This window comes from Castanea sativa, chromosome 10 (assembly GCF_040712315.1).
Source record: "Castanea sativa cultivar Marrone di Chiusa Pesio chromosome 10, ASM4071231v1".
Lineage (NCBI taxonomy): Eukaryota > Viridiplantae > Streptophyta > Magnoliopsida > Fagales > Fagaceae > Castanea > Castanea sativa.
This window is the reverse complement of record NC_134022.1, coordinates 12,493,520-12,515,168: the sequence shown is the minus strand read 5'-3', so window position 1 is coordinate 12,515,168 and position 21,649 is coordinate 12,493,520. Positions and strand designations below refer to the sequence as shown.

Sequence of the window (21,649 nt, the reverse complement as noted above, 5' to 3'; positions counted from 1 at the left end):
TATATATATATATGTATGCATGTATCAAGTTTAGTTGATACAATATTTGGCTTTGTTTGTTTCTTTATTATAATGTTACCTCCATCTTATTCAAGGTGAAGATGATGCTCATGCTGATGTTGATGATGGGGATGCACTTGATGATGAGGATGCTCTTGATGATGGTGATGACATATTTTTTTTGATGGAGTTATTATTATTGTCCTACTTCTCCATATGTAGTTAATTGAATGCACACAAAACATATATATATATATATATATATTAGGGCCTATTTTGGGTACCCTTAGAAAGGGTGAATATTAGGGCCTATTTTGTGTACCCTTAGAAAGGGTGATATGTTTTGTGCATCCTATGCTTGTGATTTGCCTAGGACAAGTGAAATATGTGTGCATGTATATATAGCGGCGTTTGTGGACCCAGCTAGCTATTTTAATTTTGTAATAGAAAAAAAATTTACTATAGTGGTGTTTTTGGACCTATAGTGGCGTTTGTAAATCGCCAAATATAGACAATTGGTTAGAAATCCATTCTTGACCTATAGTGGCAATTGCAAATGCTGCTATAGGTACACCCTTATAGTGGCATTTTACATAGGTCACTCCTATAGTGGCATTTACAAACGCTATTATAGGTAAAAAATAAAAATAAAAATAATTTGGCTATAGTGGCATTTCTGAAACGCCACTATAAGTCATACACTATTGTGTTTTGAAATGCTACTATAGCATTAAAAAAAAAAAACAATTTCAGCCTATAGTAGCGTTTTTTGGACCTGTAGTGGTGTTTTACAAACGCCACTATAGGTCATGTTTTTCGTAGTGTATGAATAGTTCCAAGGAACATCTAGGAGATTTTGCTTTACTTGTTGATGACTACAGGGAGATTCTTAGGAGATTCCTATTAAAGGTGATCATGCACAACTATATAGAAGCAAATTCAAACAAATGTACCTATGCTTTGTCAAAAAGGGTGTTAGGTAGAGCAACACTTTGTAATTTTAGATGAACCCCTTCTGATGTAGCTTTAATTATGTTTAGACAATTTGGGCATGTACTGTGATAGGCATGGAGTGCCTGCTAATGTTCTTCTTTAATTTTTATGAATATTAGTATCTTATATTACTTGTGGGCGTTAATAACGAACACTCAAGAAGGTTGGTGCTTAGCAGATGACATACACAATATATTTATAAGAACTAAAGGGAGAAAATTCCACAATGTGAGATCTAAATAACTGATTACAAGGCAACCAGTAACAAAATGGTTGTTTATTGATATGGAAATTGTTTTCCCGAGGTACAAAAGGTTGGATTGAAAGCTAGAAAACTCTAAGTCCTATTTTGCTTCTATCTCTGTTTCTTCTCTAAATCTTCTCTCTCTATTTTTCTAAACCCCCTTCCTGCTACACATCCCCCCCCCCCTTTTATAGGCACATTTCCCTTCCTTATCCCCCCAGCTAGCTTTCCTCCAGCTAGATCCAGGGGATGCTTGTCCCATCACCCTTCTGTTTTGTCATTATTTCATCATGAAACAAGACTTTTGGGAGTGTCTTTACTGTTCAAGCTTGTCTATAAGCATTTAATGTAGAAGAGGTTAGGTAGAGAACATCTCATTAATGCGAAAGTGACTAGCTTTGTGGTCCTTATCTCTTCATGGAGTTTCTCAAGGCGAGTTTGATGACAATGACATCTCAGGTCAGAGGGGCACTGGTTACCTGTGGTTCCATGTATGTCTGCTAGGGGAAGAGCCTTGCTTATTACCTCGGGAGTGGACCTTCGTAATGGCAACTACCTCAAGCCTCCATAGGACTTGTTCTTGGGAGTTGTATTCTATCTCTCGAGTTTCCTTACTTATACCCATCTTTTTGGGCTGAGCCCCTCTATTTAGACATAATCTGTTGGGCCCTTGGTTCTCTGCCCAAGCTCAAATTCATCCCCCCACATTACCAAAAAACAAAAACAAGGTCTAGAAACATCAAGCAGACTGTAACGAGTCTGAATATGTTTGGATAGGAAAATACTTGATTATATGTATATTATTATTTTGAAAGAGTTTTTTGTATCTGCAATTTTATAATATAAATGAAATCAAGTTCTTGTTTCTAAATAAGAAAATTTGAGATTTTAAGCTAACTTTTGTTTAAGTACAAATTTTTTAATTTTTAATTTTCATTTTGAGAAATGCTATGTCCATAACATTTTCATAATACTTTCACAATAAATTCTAAGTGGCAAGTTGTTACTAGTTGTTATTAGTGGACAAAAAAGTAATTTTAATGATGAATTTAAATTAGAACCAATAGCAACTTATCACCTTCAATTTATTGTGATAATATTGTAAAGGTAGCACTTCTCTTTCTTTGATGTAGTTATATTTTTATATTAACAAAAAAAATAAGCTAATGAATTTAAACTACTTAACGATGTTTTAGTTAGACGTGGCCAAATAGGCGGGTCAAGTTAGGTACGGGTTGGGTCAATCGGGTTTGGGTTGAAAACATGTTTGTGTAACAAAATGGGTCATTTTAATCGGGCTAAAATGAGTTGGTCGGGTTAACCTTTATCTTTCACATGAATATTTTGTTTATTTAAAAAATAAAAAAAACATGTATTTGTCACTTGATAAGTCATGTAGCAAATTACTTCCTGTGAAATGCATTATTTTGAATTTACCACCCATTTCATGAAAGCGTTCAGCTCAACAAATTATACTTGTTCAATAAATTATAAAATTATACAAATCCCAATATTACTAATCAAAATAAATAGCAAAAACACAAAGGAGTCTAGTCTACCATTTGAAAATCTAATTAAAACAAACACTCAAATTTCACTACTACACAATATCAACATCCCAAAATATAAAACAAATTACAAATGCCGATACCTAATTTGATAAAGAATAAAACATATAAAATTTTAAAAATCTTGAAAACTAATTTCATAATCTAATATCCTAAAAAAAAAAAAATGATATCCGTGTTTAATTTTAGATATATTGTGAAGAATAAAACATATAAAATTTTAAAAATCTTGAAAACTAATTTCATAACCTAGTATCCTAAAAAGAATCTGATATCCGTGTTTAATTTTAGATGCATTGTGATTGACATTCTATTTTAATTTGGGAATATACATCAAAGTTTGAATACATGATCTCTTTTATAAATATCATGTTATTGTTAAGCAATATGCACTCCAAAAATATCATATTTTATTTTTAAAAACCTTTTATTTTGGCTATGGATTGTTAAAAAGTAGGCCTAAGCATCCATAATTTATGTCAATTTCATCGATATACTTTGACTTTACTCTTTCTATGCTTATAAGTTCTTCTCATATATGTTTATAATTTCAAATATATGTTATTAAGTTTACTGCAACCAAATTATTTTTGTATGTATTTTGTCATTTCATATCTAAAAATCTTTACTTATCAGTTACTCAAGCAAGCAAGAATGCCTCAATAATCATCTTTTAATTCATTTGCATGCAACTATATAAAAGTCTCAATCATTTTCTTGAGGTCATTGTATTTGAATGATGTTAAATATAAATATTTTTTTTAATGGAATTGAACAATTTTCTTTTTCAAAATTTGATTTTTTTTTTTTTTGAAAAAAAAAAAAAAACATGAACTCTATATTAATTTTTCAATTGTGTTTGGGTTGTGTAATGTAAAGCCCATAAGAAACAAGTAAACCAACTATGTCTTAATTTTATTATATTTTATCCAAAATATTTTTTTAAAAGAGAGGTTGGGATGTCACGTGTTAGTCAAGTCAGTTCGGGTTAACCCACAAAAAACTGGTCGGCTCATGAATCAACCTGTTTTTTTATTCAGTTCAAAAAAACTAGGTTTGAGTCAGGTTAGCGAATTCTGACTCGTTTTGCCATGTCTAGATTTAATCATCTCATATATGTGACTGACCCTAACTAATTTGTTGAGTATCCATAACTGACTCCAAAAATATGGGACTAAGAATTGTTGTAATAGTTCTTTAGACATTGTTAATGAAATAAAATCTAGTTAATGAATGTTTTAATTAATTTTTATTTATTGGCATGCCATTTTGTAAGCCTATAGTAAAATTTATAGGATCTCTATCATCACTCATGAGAATAAAATGCAGAACCATTTTTAAAAAATTATAATTATAAATTTTGGGTCTTTATAAAATGGGCGATGGGGCCTTCTTTATGAAGGGGTAGAAGTTTTTTTGTGGTGGGGGCCTCAGGCCTAGTCCTTGGGCAGCCCTACTCGTACATAGATGGATCATATAACCTTGGGGTAGGTATTGCGACAAGAGGGATCTTTTTTATTTCAGCACAATCCCAAACTTTTCAGTAAGGTCCAACTTCTCTCCTTGGGGAAGTTTCCAATCAAAAGAATGCAGAAGTGTAGCAAGTGAATACATCATCATCCTCTCAGCGCGCCATTGCGGTTCCAGCGCATATTCTTTGACCAGACCCAAATGGAAAATAACTAAAGTCACTTCCACTATAGTCCCATTTACTATCCAAGAACCTCTTTGGATCAAAATTAAATGGATTTTCTCAAATAGAGGGGTCCCTTTGTATCGCCCACACATTCACAAAGATTCGAGACCCTTTTGGATGGTGTAACCTCCTACAGTGCATGTCTCACTGGGACAATAAGGAACTAATAACAGCACGGCTGCATGTAACCGCAATGTTTCTTTTATTACAGCATGTAAGTATGGTAGTTTGTGAATATGATATTCTTCTACAATGTTATCTTTTGCCAACTACAGCCTCCAATTCTTGTTGGGTTTTCCTCATCACCTCCGGTTTGTTCATGATTTCAGCCATGGCAAACTCAATTGTGTTGGAGGAAGCGTCTGTCCCACCGACCACCATATCCTACTCACATTATACACTAAATTATGGCATTATGTGGAGGCCTTGCTAAACAATTTAGCTACCAAATAAAATGACTCCACATGATTGTAATATTAATGCTAGAACTAGAAATATAATATTTGTTTTAATTGGTGATGGCCAAACACTGTGTGTATGGTACACAAAGCTAAAATCATGCTTTTAAAACTCGATATCAACTAGAAATATACAATAGTGTGTAATTCATCGTGTGCAATATTAATCACTGCATCATTTTAAAGTGGGAGCCTTTATACTGCGACTCCCTCTGACTTATAAGACTTTCTACATAATGATTTATTTCAAAATAGAGTTTTAGTAACATATGTTTTTAGGGCATACATTAATAAAATTATTTTAGAAAACCTTTTATCAGAAAATGAAAAAATGTCTGACTTTTTTTTTCATTGCTTTTTCAATTTTTCAAAAAAATTTCCCTAACATGGATTATTAATATATACTCTAATAACACAAATTTACATTATTCCGACCATTAACATTATGAATAATATTTACTACAACGTTGTGAATGAAAAGAATGTACCATGAACAAGGCCTTGAGGTGGATCATGGTGAGAGGTGTCTTAGAATCACCTTCATTCTTCGATTTCAACAAGAACTGTAATAAATCCTTACTCTCTTTGTTCCCACCTTCCTTATCAATCTTCAGTCGTTGGTTTATCACAACATCAAAGATCCGATCAAACCGTTTGGCCAACCCATCCATCTGCCTCTTTATGCCTTGCAAGTCAAACCTAGCCAAACCCGGATAAAAATTCGAGATGTTGGGCTTCCCCATAAGCTCTGTCATCAACGACCCCGCTTCTTTGAAATCAGCACCTAGGCTAGCCCCCTCTTCCCCTTCCACTGTTTCACCCCACATCATGTTCGTAATCACGTTCGTAATTACCTCTATTTTTACACCTAGGTCAAATCTTCAAGTTGTTGTCTCTACTTCCATCACCTGGTGGTCGATTAGACTTCATAGGTGAGTCAATCGATAGTTAGTCCTAAGAATATTTACTTTGTTTGGGTTTTAATATTTGGGTTTGTAGTGAGTTTTGGATCTTTTGATATTTAGATTTGATCTAAGTTTTGATTTGTGGTTTGAATCCTTGAGTTTTCTGGGTTTGATTTTGGTTTTAGATCTCTCTTCCTCTTTATATGTGATAGACAGGTGGAAATCAACCACCGCGCAAACTTGAACTGCCACCGATATTGCCGGAGAACCGTTCCTTAGGCGCGGCGGTGGCTCGGGTTTTTAGGAAACCGAAGATTCTAGTGCGGTGCAGAAATAGCCATGAAAACCGGCCGCACTATACCGTGTACAACCCTAGCAAAAATTATTATTACATGATAGTTGAGACTGTGTACTTAAAATTATCATGTGACTTATCTATTACATTTGTTCACTTTGTAATCATTTTGACATAGGGCCAATTGAAAGTTATGTACTGCATTTATGTGCTTAAACTCGGAAGGATGGTTTGAATAGTCTTGTAATGTATTGGGATCTAATTCTAATTCAATTTATTGAAGACATTTGGTGGAACTTTTTTTTAATATTATTTTTAAATTTGTAAACAAACTTACTATTTACTTTTGTTTTTTAGAGATAATTACAACATCTTGCTAATCCCGCAACTCAAACACTTTCCCCCCTAGACCTCTAAGTACTTTGCGCATGGGGAGGTGCTAATTCAGTTACAAGGCCTTTGGCACTACTATTTAGGTTTCCATTATTTTAACAAGACACCTAATCGACACATCGAAAGAGTTTTTTTAATTACTTTTAAATTTGTTATAAAAAAAAAGTGTCTTGTCGTTGGCAGAGTGTTTATTTTTACAGGCAGAATTAAGGCAAATTATCACATTTATATTAGACTGCTTATGAGAAAATTTATGATATTTTAATGTGCATTTGACTACAACTTAAAAAGTTAGCTTATTTTACTATTCAGCTTATTTTTGCTTCTATTCATCGGCCTCTCTGTATTTGTTGATACTGTTCATGAGTCTCACTATACTATTTCAACTAACTTTTACTTTTATCTACAATATTTTCAACAAAAAGTTTTCAATTTGGGCAAAATAAGCATATCTCAAACAGACCTTAGTGTTAAAAGATTTATTGAACACTCAAAATAGTTTTCCAATGACTTGTAAAATAAATTAATTTGCATAATAGAGGCAAAAACAAATAGTTTTTCTTTGAATAGATTGTAAAATAATACATTTTAAATAACTTGTTATAGGCCAAAAAAGATTTATTTATAAATGTGATTTATTTAAGTGCGATTTAGCTAAAATAATATCAAATACAAAAGAACCAAAAGGATATACCTAGACCTTGCAAAGACAATATATATAACGTCTACATCAAACCCCAAACAACTTTTAACTTCCCCAACACTTCTAGCTGCAACCTGCAAGAGGAGAATTTCTGGAATTAATATGCCTGCTTTATTATTCAAATCTCAAAGTTGATTATCAACCGAATTACAATGATAAGATAATTGAACATATAATAATCTAATAACTCAATCTGATAGCTCTACCTGAATTCTAACTCTAATCGACTACTAACAGCTCCCTTGGATAAAGGAACCACTCCACCTATTACTCATATATACTTTTATCCATGTTGCTAGTCATTTGCATCTTCTATTTCTGTTGCAAGATGTTCACGCCATCCACGCTAAATTGATGATGTTAATCCTCATCATCATTCTTAGCTTGCAAAAGCCTCACACATCCGTGCTGCATACATGCTGAAGCCTCATACATCAAGTTGAAATATAAAAATTACACATAAAGTGCTATCAAAATCACAAAACAAACCGAAAAGACAAAAGAAAAGTGAAATAATTTAAAATTATTTGACATGATATAAGACAAGAAATTTCATTAACTTATGTTAGCACTGTGAGGTCACTTCTCCAATTAATCGATTATTGTCTTCTTTGGGGAGTCAGTCCCTTACGGTTTTGTCCTCGTCCCCGAGTGTAGGTAGGATTTTCACCCGAACCAAGGGCTGGCCTTGTAATCGCAGGCTTGACACCAAGTCCCACATCGGTTAGAGAACCCTCCCACATGGTTTATCTTTTTCTTTATCATATTTAAATATTATTTCTTCATTCATTTTTTATTCTTTTTTTAACAACTACACATCTTCCAATATTTTTTTTATTCAATATTTAATTATTATAATAGAAAAAAACATTTGATGAATAGTAAAAGCTACAGCGTTCTCTACTTATAGAGAAACACTGTAGCAATTCTAATCTAAAAAATGAAGATAAAGAATCTGTTGAAGTGTGAATAGTGGTGTTTTTGCTTCAAAAAATAGATATAGAGCATCTATTGGAGATGCTCTTAGTTCTATGGCAATGACCCACGTCAAATTTCCCTTAAAAAAGATAGGGTCAAAAAGGTGAAACTGAGATACACCCAACTAATGAACAAATATTTGCTTTTTTTCTTTTTTTTCTAACTCTAGATTCTGGTATTGTTGCAAAGTACCAGCCCCCTATTCTTTGTTACGTTGGGTGCAAGCACCTCATATCAATATAGTTGTTGTCCATATCAAATTCGATCTAACCAATCAAATCCAAAAAAGAAAAAAAGAAAATCAAATTTCAACACCACACTAACAAGAACCAAAGCCCCTAATAATCAGATCACAAGGCCGCAACAACAAGAATTTTGGAAAAAAGAACCTCTATGAAGCATTTCAACAAGCACTTTCTGTGTCACTAAAAAGGGAACAAAATTGGAACTGTGTAGGTGCAGAAATGTTGCCAATGTTGAGATGGAAGGAAGTCTCAGCCAAATGGTGGTGATGAGAGAGAGAGAGAGCTCCAAAAATTAAGAAGATTGAAAATGATAAGTTTTATTTTCAGTTTTTACCTTCACTAACCCGCCCAATTTCCAAATCAAAATTTGAATTTCAACAGAGGGTTAAAATTGTTGGACTAACGGAAGTTAAATATGTAACTGTTTTTAAGTGACGTGGTAGATAAGCTAATCTCAGCTATTTTTGTTGATATGCTTCTTTTCTATTGACTGGGATCTTGTAGACTTGTAGTCCCGGATCACCGAAGAATTTCCCCTTAAAAGGAAGTGAAGTACTCAATAATTCAAAGCCCCCAACAATTAGTGTGCATCCACCCCATTGACCCAACAAAAATGACCTAATCCAAAAATAATATAACACTAGTATTCCAAGATGCCCATGACAGCTCTCCAACAACCGGATGCTAATCCTGTCACTAAAGGAGGTTTACTTGCTGATGTGACATTGCTTTTAAGCCTCGAAAGCTATGTTTTCTCAAATGTCCAAAGAGAATGTAATAAAGTTGAACATGCACAAAAAATACACTAGAGTAGGAAGGGACTAGAAAAAAGAAATAGAGAGAGAAAGAAAGTATCCATGTTTTTGAGAAAAATCTTTGTAACACAATCTAGAAGATTAAATAAAGAGGAGTTCATTTCAATATATTTTTCATGCAGTTATTGATGTGTTCTCATCCAAGTTTCCCATTGTAGATCAATATTAGCCCATAATATGAATTAGTTGTAATCCTTATCTTGCTTAGTATCACCCATAATTAAGCTGAGATTTTGGTCGTACAAAAGTTTAATCCAATAAATCAACAAGAAGAATAATATATAATATTTTCCTTTTTTAAAGGACAATAATAGACATTCCAAAAAACACAAATAATGTTTAATCATAAACTTAGATCAAATTTTAAGAACAAATTATATTCCACCAAACTATAAAATCAATTGAAAGCGTTCTCTTTAAAGGTTATTACCCAACCAAAGCAATTACTCAGTGCAAAACAGTTGCTTGGCCTATTAAACCTCAGGATTAAACTTGTGGTTTTTTTTTTCTCAGGATTAAACTCGGCCTAGTGTATTAGCTTCCCAAGGATGCTAAGCACCCAATAGTCCAAAGCCCCCAACAGTTAGGAGTGTGCATCTAATCCATAAACCTAACAAAACTGACTTAACCCAACATGACATGACACCTCATATTAATTTTTCACTGGTTAATGGGTTTGAATTGGAATTTTTTAAAGACTCATGTTGGGTCAAATTTTGGTTGATATTTGTTTCAATCCAACTCAACTTATATATAAGTTAATTACACTTTTTTCCCTATATGTTGGTATTTTGAGATTTAATATAATTTAAGAATATTAAGTGCATTGTAATAAATTATTGAAAAAAAAATGCCGTAGATAAACAATGAAATCACATTTTCTACAAAACTTGAAACATTTAAGTCCAACCCACCATGGGTCAAGTTGGATTGGTTATTATACATATAATGTGTTGGATTGGGTTGAAAAAACCCTTCAACTTGAAATAGGATCCAATCACCAAACAAATTCCAATATCTAAAGATACCAAAAAAAGCCACAAGAATATATATAACTAAAAAAGAAGCAGACTTTTAATCAACATGAAAATAAAAATAATAAAATATTTGTTTAAAACACTCACACCAACTCTCTAGAGGCGTCTCAAAAATTTTATTAGTGTATAAAGTGGATGTCAGTTTTGGAAATTCGAAAGTAAGACCAAGAAAACTACTCTCTTATGAGTTATAAGTTTTTTTTTTTTTTTTTTTTTTGAGAATGTTATAAGTAATATTAGGGACAATGTTTTTACAATTGTTGATATAGTCTATTGAGATTAAAATAACATCACTTTCAATTAGATCCATCACTAACACTATATTTATTATGTACCAAGACATGCTAGCCATTATGGAAAAAGTTGTGCCCCTGAACTTATTGCTCTCTTATAGTAGCATGGACATTGCAATTCCACTCATTATATTAAGAGTATATAAACTTCTAACTTACTCATACATAGATGGATCAGATAACCTTGGGGCAGGTATTGCGACAAGAGGGATCTTTTTTTTCAGCACAATCCCAAACTTTTCAGTAAGGTCCAACTTCTCTCCTTGGGGGAGTTTCCAATCAAAAGAATGCAGAAGTGTAGCAAGTGAATACATCATCATCCTCTCAGCCATTGCAGTTCCAGCGCATATTCTTCGACCAGACCCGAATGGAAAATAACTAAAGTCACTTCCACTGTAGTCCCATTTACTATCCAAGAACCTCTTTGGATCAAAATTCAATGGACTTTCCCAAATAGAGGGGTCCCTTTGTATTGCCCATACATTCACAAAGATCCTAGACCCATTTGGAATGGTGTAGCCTCCCACGGTGCATGTCTCACTTGGGCAATGAGGAACTAATAATGGCACAACTGCATGTAATCGCAATGTTTCTTTTATTACAGCATGTAAGTATGGTAGTTTGTGAATATGAGACTCTTCTACAATGTTATCTTTGCCAACTACAGCCTCCAATTCTTGTTGGGTTTTCCTCATCACCTCCGGTTTGTTCATGATTTCAGCCATAGCAAACTCAATTGTGTTGGAGGATGTGTCTGTCCCACCGACCATCATATCCTGTTCACATTATAAACTAGATTATGGCATTATGTGGAGGTCTCTTAGACAATATAGCTACCAAATAAAACAACTCCACACGATTGTAATATTAATGCCAGAACTAGAAATATAATATTTATTTTAATTGGTGATGGTTAAACATTATCTGTACGGTACAAAAAATTGAAATCATGCTTTCAAAACATGATATCAACTAGAGTATATATGATAATATTGTGTAGCACATCGTGTACAACAGTAATCACTATATTATTTTAAGTAAGAGCCTTTGTACTACAACTCTCTCTAATTTATAAGTCTTTCTGTGCAGTGATTCATTTCAAAATAAAGTTTTAATTCATAACATATATTTTTAAGGCATACGTTAGTAAAACTATTTTGAAAAACATTTTATGAGATAATAAAAGAGTAATTGATTTTTATAATATTTTAATTTTTCAAAAAAAAATTCTTAAAATAGATAATTAATATATATCCTAACTGCACACGTTTACATTAATTGGACCGTTAAAATTAGGAATAATATTTACTACAACGTTGTAAATGAAAAGAACATACCACGAACAAGGCCTTGAGGTGGATCATGGTGAGAGGTGTCTTAGAATCACCTTCATCCTTCAATTTCAACAAGAACTGCAAAAAATCTTTACTCTCTTTGTTCCCACCTTCCTTATCAATCTTCAGTCGTTGGTTTATCACAACATCGAAGATCCGATCAAACCGTTTGGCCAACCCATCCATCTGCCTCTTTATGCCTTGCAAGTCAAACCTGGCCAGACCCGGATAAAAATCCGAGATGTTGGGCTTCCCCATAAGCTCTGTCATCAACGACACCGCTTCTCTGAAATCCGAACCTAGGCTAGCCCCCTCTTCCCCTTCACCTGTTTCACCCCACATCATGTTCGTAACCACGTTCATCACAGTCAAGAACATCTGCTCCCCAATGTTTACGGGCGACCCAACCCGATCATAAAAGTACCTAACTGTTTCTCGGACTTGTTTACGACGAATCATGTAAACGGAGTCCAACGTTATTGTATTACTAAGCATCTTGAACACTTTTCTCAACATCCGCCACTCAGGCCCATATGGGCTCCATACAATATCGGACCCACCATAGGTGGCAGCCATGCCCGCTGCTGAGACGTCGTGGTTCGCAAAGGTGACGTCGTGATCTTTGAGAACTTGGCAAGCCAGGGAAGGTGAGCTCACCACAATTCCAATCTTGTTGCCGAGCTGAAGCTTGAATATAGGCCCGTAGATTTGGGCCAAGCTCGTGAAGTAGGAGTGAAGCTCCGAGTCAAGAGAGAGGAGGTTCCCGAATATCGGGACGCCACGTGGACCTGGAGGCAGTAGCAAAAGCGAGGTTCTTTTCTTCTTCCATGCGTAGTTGCAAGAGAGCGTAAAGATGACAAGAAGTAGTGAAAGAAGAGTGAGAAGTAAGCGTGAGAGTGAGAGTTCATTTGCGGTGATAAGAGTAGCATGGATGAAATCTGAGATGAGGGTCATGTTGGTATTGGTTTGTGATCAATCGATGGATGGATTCAAGGATGGCAAGCTTATGTACGTACGTGGCTTGCCATTGATCGATAGACATTCAATGGTTCTTAAAGAAGGTCAAATAGGCGTCACGACAGGGATCATTTGCTCTGATATGATTAGGAATCTCATGAGCCGATCCGTTTATTCTTTTACTTTTTTAGGTTTTTGAAGTTGTCATAGTTATTATCACTTATCACCTTCCCCCAGTAAGTCTAGCAGAAGAATAAATAATAGGTTTTTTTGCTTTGGGAAACATAACATCTTATTCTTTTACAAACCGACCAAGAAGACAAACATAGCAACAACCAGCTAAAAAAAGACAGAAGTTGATTAGTTGAGGCAGCTGAGGCTGAGTAACTCCAAAAATAATATAACACTAGTATTCCAAGATGCTCATGACAGCTCTCAGACGACCAAAGCGATTATTCAGTGCAAAATACATATATAGTTGATTGGCCTATCAAACCTCAGTATTAAACTATAGCATCTACGATAGACTTCCAAATACAAAGGTTCAAAGACAATCTTTTGATATTAAGGTGGAGTTTGGATACAACTTCTGTGTTTCCACGTCGCGTTTTGCTTCCCTTTTTTTTTTTTTTTTTTAAACCCAGCCGCAAGGTTTGACTATTCAGCCATGAACAGTGCACAAATGCACTGTTCATGGGTCTCACAAATTTCACTTTTCAGTAACTTTTTCATTAAAAATGGGTCTCACAATACTATTCACACATTTAAAAATTATTTTACTACAGTGTTTTTAGTTTTCAGTTTCAGCAAAATAAGTTCTATCCAAACGGACTCGATTTTTTGGATCCAACTTATTCACGGCTGCGATTTTTTCTTGCGCGTTTTCTTTCTTTTTTTTTTTTTTTTTTTAAGCCGTGTTGACTTTTTTCCTGTAGTGCACTATCCACGAGACCTACAAACTTCACTTTTTAACAATTTTTTCATTAAAAATAAGTCTCATAATACTATTTATATATTTAAAAATTATTTTATTACAATATTTTTAGTTTGCAATTCTCAACAATAAAGTCTTATCCAAACTGACTCTATGTGCTTATGGAGGGAAACTAGTATTTTTTTTTTTTTTTTTTTAAACGACGTGTGTGGGAGAGCCAGGAAAAACGTGTAGAGAAGGGGTGTGAAATGGTCTTAGAAGCTTTTGACTTGGTCAAAATAAGCTAAGCACCCAACAGTCCAAAGCCCTTAAGACTTACGGTGTGCATCCATCCCGTTGACCCAACAAAACTGACCAACCCAAAAATAATATAACACTAGTATTCTAAGGTGCTCATGACAGCTCTCCCACGACCTGACGCTAATAATGGAGTGCTTGCTTGGTACGTAAGCCCAAATAAAATGGTTTAAACACTGAAAATAGTAAGCCCAACAGAAAAATGTGATTGGTAAGAGTTATTTTTATCAAAAAGTGTTTTGAGTCACAATTTTTAATTTAGGGTGAAACATATTTTTTTGAAAACACATTTATACCTGTTTTTACTTTTTAGTTTTCAAGTAACATTGTTGAATAGCCTTTATATATATATATATATATATATATATATATAAACATATACACATATCAAATGCATAATTAATATTTTTTTCATATTTTAAAACATGTTATTTGAAATATGATACTATACCAAACACGTTTTTTGCATTATAAATAATTTAAACACTTTTTTCACAACACTTTTTAAACCACAATTTTCACATCATTTTAAACAATAATACTTAAACACCTTTGCCAAACACGTAATTGATGATGGGAAACTACTTTTAAGCTTTGAAAGTTGTGTTTCCTTAAATCTCCATAGAGAAAGTAATAAAGTTTTACATACACTTGCACAATGTACACGATATGTTGTGTACGTGCAAGTTAGATTTGAGCTTATATAGAGGAATAAAATAAGTTTTCTAACAGTATATCTACATGAAAAAGCTTTTAAGTGACAAAGATGCTAGCTTTGACATGACATAGGTTAGAGAAAAAGAAAGTGATAGCAAGAACGTAAAAGGACACAAGATGTATGTGGAAAACACTAGAAAAGGAATCAAAAACCACGATTTGAACAAGAATAGAATGTTCTTGCTATGCTCAGATTTGTATTAGGTGGGGAAAAGAGGTCACTATTATACAATAAGGGTGTTCTTCCTTAAAAAGAGACCTTGTTTTTTACCTTCTTATCTTATCAACTTTCTACCCTCTTCTCTAAATATCTACTTGGGTTCTTACCCTAAAAATACAGCTGCATGTTCCTCTTATAGTTTGAGGAATATGGCTGAGTACAAAGACTTGTGTCAAGTTATTATTTCTCTATTTTGGACATTTCCACAGCTGTGATATTATCTACTGACTAAAAAATAAAAATTGCGCCAACATGACACTGGGACCCGTGGTTAGGCGACTTTGCCACTACTTGTGAAACAAGTCCTAGACATTGAGAGAGATATCATGAATATTGTGAATGATACACGTGTCTCTAAGGTTGTCCAACATGCATTCAACTAATAAGGGGTGTTCTCATAGTTGCTGACCCTAGAAAATCACCATCTCCCTTAGTGGTGTAATGTACACGTTGAGACTTGATATGTTTCACAATGTTTAATTTTTTATTGATCTTTATTTGTAAAGAAAATTTCTATTTGCCCTTGTTTGAGTGATTTTGCTTTTAAATTGTTTGACGTTTTGTATCTTTATATAAATTGTATAGTTATTAATTTCTTTAATACAAATTCTTTTTTGTGTTGATTTTGATGGTGAAGTATTCATCATTCAAATATGATAGAGTAATTGAAGAATACTTAAGAAATATAAAAATTCATGATTTCAAGATTTCAATTTGGGTTACACTCATCCTTGAATGCATATGTACCCATTATTTCACCCAATATTATCTTTTTGTAATAGTAAAGTGATTCTAAACATCAAACAATTCATTGGCCATTTAAAATTGTATCTACACAAAATTTATTTGCTAATTCCAAATTTGTTAAATTTTTAAATCCTTCTTTTGATAAATCACAAAGTTCAAGCTTTATCAATAATTTTAAGCACTAGAGATGTCAGTAAAATCTTAAAGAACAAGAACCTCTTGTTGCCAACATTTAAAATTATTTCCATTAACATGTCCATTTTTTGTTGCCTTCAAAAGAATTTGTGTATCAACCAAAATACAAGAAAAATCAATCTTTAAAATTGTTAGAAAGAAATATTGATAATGCAATAATCAAAGAAACAAAGTTTAATCCAATAAATCAACAAGAAGGACAATATATAATATTTTCCTTTTCTAAAGGACAACTGTAAATATTCCAAAAATCACAAATAATGTTTAATCATAAACTTAGATCAAATTTAAGAACAAATGCCACCAAACTATAAAATCAATTGAAAGCGTTCTCTTTAAAGGTTATTACACAACCAAAGGGATTACACAGTATACAAAGGTTTAAGAACAACCTTTTGAAATTATTGTTCCATGCTAATAGAGAGAAACTAGTTTTTCTTTTCTTTTCCAGAAAACAACATATGTGAGAGAGTCAAGAATACGTAGAGAAGAAGCTAGAAATGTAAAATGGTCTAGTGGTGTGTCTAAGAAGCTTTTGGCTTGGTCAAAATAACCACATAGTGTATTAGGGCCTATTTGATAGCAAATTTCAAGTATTGTTGTTTAAAATGATATGAAAATTGTGGTTTAAAAAGTGTTATAAAAATACGTATTAAAAGTATTTATAATACAAAAAATGTGTTTAGTACCATGTTCCAAATAAAATATTTTAAAATATAAAAAACATAATTTTTTGTTTGGTATGTGTATGTGTTTAAAAAAAAAACTAATGAGTACAATAAAAGTATTATTATTTTATTTGGAGAGAGAGAAAATTCCCTCACTAAGTGGGGCCTACAGTTTGGTACATGTATGTGTAATTTTATCAGTTGGGCCTACAGTTTTTAACATATTTACAAAAGTACTACTAAACAATGTTATTTGAAAATTGGTATGGAGGAGTTCTCTAAATACAGTATTCAAACACCCTAAAATGAGAAACGTAACTCAAATACTCCTAAATGAAATTTCCAACCAAACGCCTTTTTTTTTTTAGCCCATAGTTTTTAATATCTAAACACTGAAAATTGTTGTTTAGAATCTCTTACCATACAAGCCCTTAGCTTCCCAAGGATGCTAAGCACCCAGCAGTCCAAAGCCCCCAACAGTTAGGGGTGTGCATCCAATCCACAAACTTAACAAAACTAACCTAACCCAACACAACACAATGCCTCATATTAATTTTTCACTAGTTAATGGGTGGAATTGGAATTCTTTTTAAGACTCATGTTGGGTTAGATTTTGATTGACAGTTTTTTTCAATTCAACCCGACTTATATATAAGTTAATTACACTTTTTTTCCTATATATTGGTATTTTGATAATTGATATATATATATATATATATATGTATATATATTTTAAGAATATTAAAAAAGTTGTAATAATTTATTAAAAAAGATGTCATAGATAACTGATGAAAACACATTTTTACAAAAAATGAAACATTTAAGTCCGACCCACCATGGGTCAAGTTGGATTAGTTTCTATACATATGATGTGTTGGATTGGGTTCAAAAAACCCTCCAACTTGAAATAAGATCCAATCACCAAACAAATCCCAATATCTAAAGATACTAAAAGAAGCCACAAGAATATACAAACTAAAAAAGAAGCAGACTTTTAATCAACATAAAAATAACAATAATAAAATATTTGTCTAAAACGCTCACACCAACTCTCTAGAGGCGTCTCAAATTTTTTATTAGTGTATAAACTATGAAGTGTATGTCAGTTTTGGAAACTCAAAAGACAAGGCCAAGAAAACTACTCTTTTTTGAGTAATAAGTAATACTAGGGGCAATGTTTCACCATTGTTGACATAGTCGGATTAAAGTAATATCACTTTTAATTGAATACACCACATTTATTATATATCAATCACATCAAGGCATGCCAGCCATTATGGAAAAAGCTGTGCCCGTGAACTTATTGCTCTCTTATGGTAGTATGGACTATGGACGTTGCAATTCCACTCATCATATCGAGAGCATATAAACTTCTAACTTACTCATACATAGATGGATCAGATAATCTTGGTGTAGGTACTGCAACAAGAGGGATCTTCTTTTTAAGTACAATCCCAAACTTTTCTGTAATGTCCAAGTTCTCTCCTTGGGGCAGATTCCAATCAAAAGAATGTAAAAGTGTTGCAAGTGAATATATCACCATCCTCTCTGCCATTGCTGTTCCAGCGCATATTCTTCGGCCAGACCCAAATGGAAAATAATTGAAGTCATTTCCACTGTAGTCCCATTTACTATTCAAGAACCTCTCTGGATCAAAATTTAATGGATTTTCCCAAATAGAGGGGTCCCTTTGTATCGCCCATACATTCACAAAGATCCGAGACCCTTTTGGAATGGTGTAGCCTCCTACAGTGCATGTCTCACTGGGACAATGAGGAACTAACAATGGCAGAGCTGGGTGCAAGCGCAATGTTTCTTTCATCACAGCATGTAAGTATGGTAGTTTGTGAATATGAGACTCTTCTACAATGTTATCTTTGCCAACTACAGCTTCCAATTCTTGTTGGGTTTTCCTCATCACCTCCGGTTTGTTCATAATTTCAGCCATGGCAAACTCGATTGTATTGGAGGTTGTGTCTGTCCCACCAACCGCCATATCCTGTTCACAATATCACTAGATTATGGCATTATGCAAATGCCTGACTAGACAATTTAGCTACCAAACCAAACGAAAAATTAAAAAAATTGTATTTAGCAAATTCTTACTGGTTTTCTTACCAGAACACCACTAATATTTTTTCTCTACTTACCAATAATTACTCATCATATGAACAGTTTATAAAATATTTTGTAAAATAAAATATGGTTTTAACATTTTTCTTGTAATATTAATGCTGCAACTAAAAAGATAATACGGTGTTTTAGCGAGGGTCTTGCCTACCGAGACTGATCCCTGTGAAATATGGGGCCCCTGTGCTTAGTGATATCAAAATATTGTAATATGTTAAAATATTGGAATATTGTAATATGTTTCTCTTTCTGCAGCGCCAATAATTAATTACACTTAAAATAGTATAGGTTGGTTTGAATAAAACTTATTATTGAAAATTGAAAATTAAAAACTAAAAATATTGTAGCAAAATAATTTTTAAAAATGTGAATACTAACATAAAACTTATTTTTAATATTTTTTTTCTAATAAACAGCACAAACAGCATACAAATAGTAATAAACAATGCACTGTCAGTGCATGAACAGTGAACTATCTCCTCCTAAAAGTGGTTGCGCGTGAATAAAAAAAAATTAAAATAAAAAAGGAAAAACTAAAATGTGAAAAGCATCTCAAACGTGGATCCAAACGGCAATATATATACACATTTTAAAATTATGGAGATTACAATTCCGTAAACAAGCAAGCAAACAATTAACAAAGTGACAAACAATGTTCATCTTCTCGTTCATTATTTTTTATTTTTCCTTTGGCCCTAGGTGCCAAGGATCTTGAAGGGCCAAACAAACTTTTTCTCTCCCTCTGGTGAACTTTGGACCAAAAGGTGGGGAAAGTGTGATAGAAAAACATAAATCTAGCAGGACTGCAGGGGGAAAAAAATTAAATACAAAGAACATTAATGCTTTTTTTTTTTTGGCAGAAAAGAAAAAATTATGCTTGGGGTTGGAATTTGGAACCTAGTTTTTCTCTCTCTAACATGCCAAGAGTAAGGTCCGGGCTGCTCACCCTATTTCCAGTTTTGCTAATGCTATCCAGAATTTTATCGACTAAAGTTATAAACTTATACTGTAACCAGTTTTATAACTATACTTTTTCCAATTACTTTTTAACAATTGCTTTAAAAGTAAAGGGTCCTAAGACAATGTGTTTACTGTGAATGAAAAGGACGTACCATAAGCAAGGCCTTGAGGTGGATCATGGTCATAGGTGTCTTGGAATCACCTTCATCCTTCCACTTCAACAAAAACTGTAAAAAATCTTTACTGTCTTTGCTCCCACCTTCTTTATCAATCTTCAGCCGTTGATTAATCATAACATCAAAGATCCGATCGAACTGTTTGGCCAAGCCATCCATCTTCTTCTTTATGCCTTGCAAGTCAAACCGGGCCAAACCCGGAAAAAAATCCGAGATGTTGGGCTTCCCCAAAAGCTCCGTCATCTCCGACACCACTTCTTTGAACTCAGCCCCAAGGCTAGACCTCTCTTCCCCCTCCACTGTTCCACCCCACATCATGTTCGTAATCACGTTCATCACAGTCAAGAACATCTGCTCCCCAATGTTCACCGGCGACCCGACCCGCCTGTAAAAGTACCCAACTGTTTCTCGGACCTGTTTACGACGAAGCTCGTAAACAGAGTCCAACGTTGTGTTACTCAGCATCTTGATCACACAAACTTTTCTCAGCATCCTCCACTCGGGTCCATATGGGGTCCATACAATATCGGAGCCACCATAGGTGGCGGCCCGACCAGCTTCGGGAACGTCACGGTTGGCAAAGGTGACGTCACGATCTTTGAGAACTTCGCGAGTGAGGGAAGGTGAGGTGACGACGATGCCAAGCTTGTAGCCGAGACGGAGTTTGAATATGGGCCCGTGGATTTGGGCTAGGCCAGCGAAGTAGGAGTGAAGCTCTGGGTCTAGAGAGAGGAGGTTACCGAATAAGGGGACGCCACGTGGACCTGGAGGCAACAGCAGCAGCAGCGAGGTCCTTTGCTTCTTCCATGTGTACCAAGAGAGCGTAAAGATGAGAAGAACTAGGAGGGTGAGAGGTGAGAGTGGGAGTTCCTTTGTGTGGAGCAAATCAGAGATGAGGGCCATGGTGACTGATGGTGGTTGTGGATGGGGTAGTGATAGTGTTGAGTCTATCGTGATTTGAGTGGTAAGCCCTGTAACGCATTGGCAGATATTTAAAGGTATCTTGAATCTCACGATAAGGTTGGCTAATGGCTACCATGTGTTTTAGAATCTCACGATTCGATCCTTTTTTTCATATCATGACCTCAGGCTCAATTAACCCCTACTCCTAATTCCTAAACACTACCATTCTACGAAGGTAGCCGCCCGAAAATTCCTAAATACGACCAGTAGCCGCCCGAAAATTTCAGTCTGTCCGTAGTTGGAAACATCTGAGACTAGTAGCCCAGTAGCCGCCCGACCAGTAGCGTTTGGATCCAACTTTTGTGGGTCTGTGTTTTCTTCAGCACGTTTTCTCTTTTTTTTCTTTTTTTTCTTTTTTTTAGTAGCCGCAACTTTTGACCAATTCAACTGTAAACAGTACACTGTTTACTGTTCATAGGACTCACATTTCACTTTCAGCCATTTTTTCATTAAAAATTGGTCTCATAGTCCTATTCACACATTTAAAAATTATTTTGTATAGTGTTTTCAATTTTCAGTTTCAGCAAAATAAGTTCTATCCAAACGGACCCTAAGAATGCGTTTAGATCCGAATTATTTTTTTTGCGTTTTTGTGTTTTGCATTTTCCTTTTTTCTTTTTTTCTTTTTTTTTTTTTCATTTATGTTGCCGGGCCAAAACTGCCATGAGTGCACTGTGCAATTTTTTATTAAGAATGGGTCCCGTAGCACTATTCACACATTTAAAAAT

The 21,649-nt window shown here is 34.1% G+C and overlaps 2 protein-coding genes and 1 pseudogene across 2 annotated transcripts; all 3 read right to left on the bottom strand.

Annotated features, from left to right (window-relative positions):
- Nucleotides 1-4,258: 4,258 nt before the first annotated feature.
- Nucleotides 4,259-7,998, bottom strand: LOC142612046 (flavonoid 3'-monooxygenase CYP75B137-like; annotated as a pseudogene).
- Nucleotides 7,999-10,702: 2,704 nt separating this feature from the next.
- On the bottom strand, nucleotides 10,703-12,911 carry LOC142611568 (flavonoid 3'-monooxygenase CYP75B137-like). Its single transcript, XM_075783637.1, has 2 exons — nucleotides 11,961-12,911; nucleotides 10,703-11,399 (listed from the first exon to the last, which is right to left on the bottom strand). Exons 1-2 carry the CDS (start codon nucleotides 12,909-12,911, stop codon nucleotides 10,779-10,781), a joined length of 1,572 nt encoding a protein of 523 aa, XP_075639752.1. The 3' UTR covers nucleotides 10,703-10,778.
- Nucleotides 12,912-17,817: 4,906 nt separating this feature from the next.
- Nucleotides 17,818-21,151, bottom strand: LOC142613714 (geraniol 8-hydroxylase-like). The gene is made up of 2 exons (XM_075786182.1): nucleotides 19,935-21,151; nucleotides 17,818-18,691 (listed from the first exon to the last, which is right to left on the bottom strand). The coding sequence occupies exons 1-2, from the start codon at nucleotides 20,859-20,861 to the stop codon at nucleotides 18,071-18,073; spliced, it is 1,548 nt and encodes a 515-aa protein (XP_075642297.1). The 5' UTR covers nucleotides 20,862-21,151; the 3' UTR covers nucleotides 17,818-18,070.
- Nucleotides 21,152-21,649: the final 498 nt, after the last annotated feature.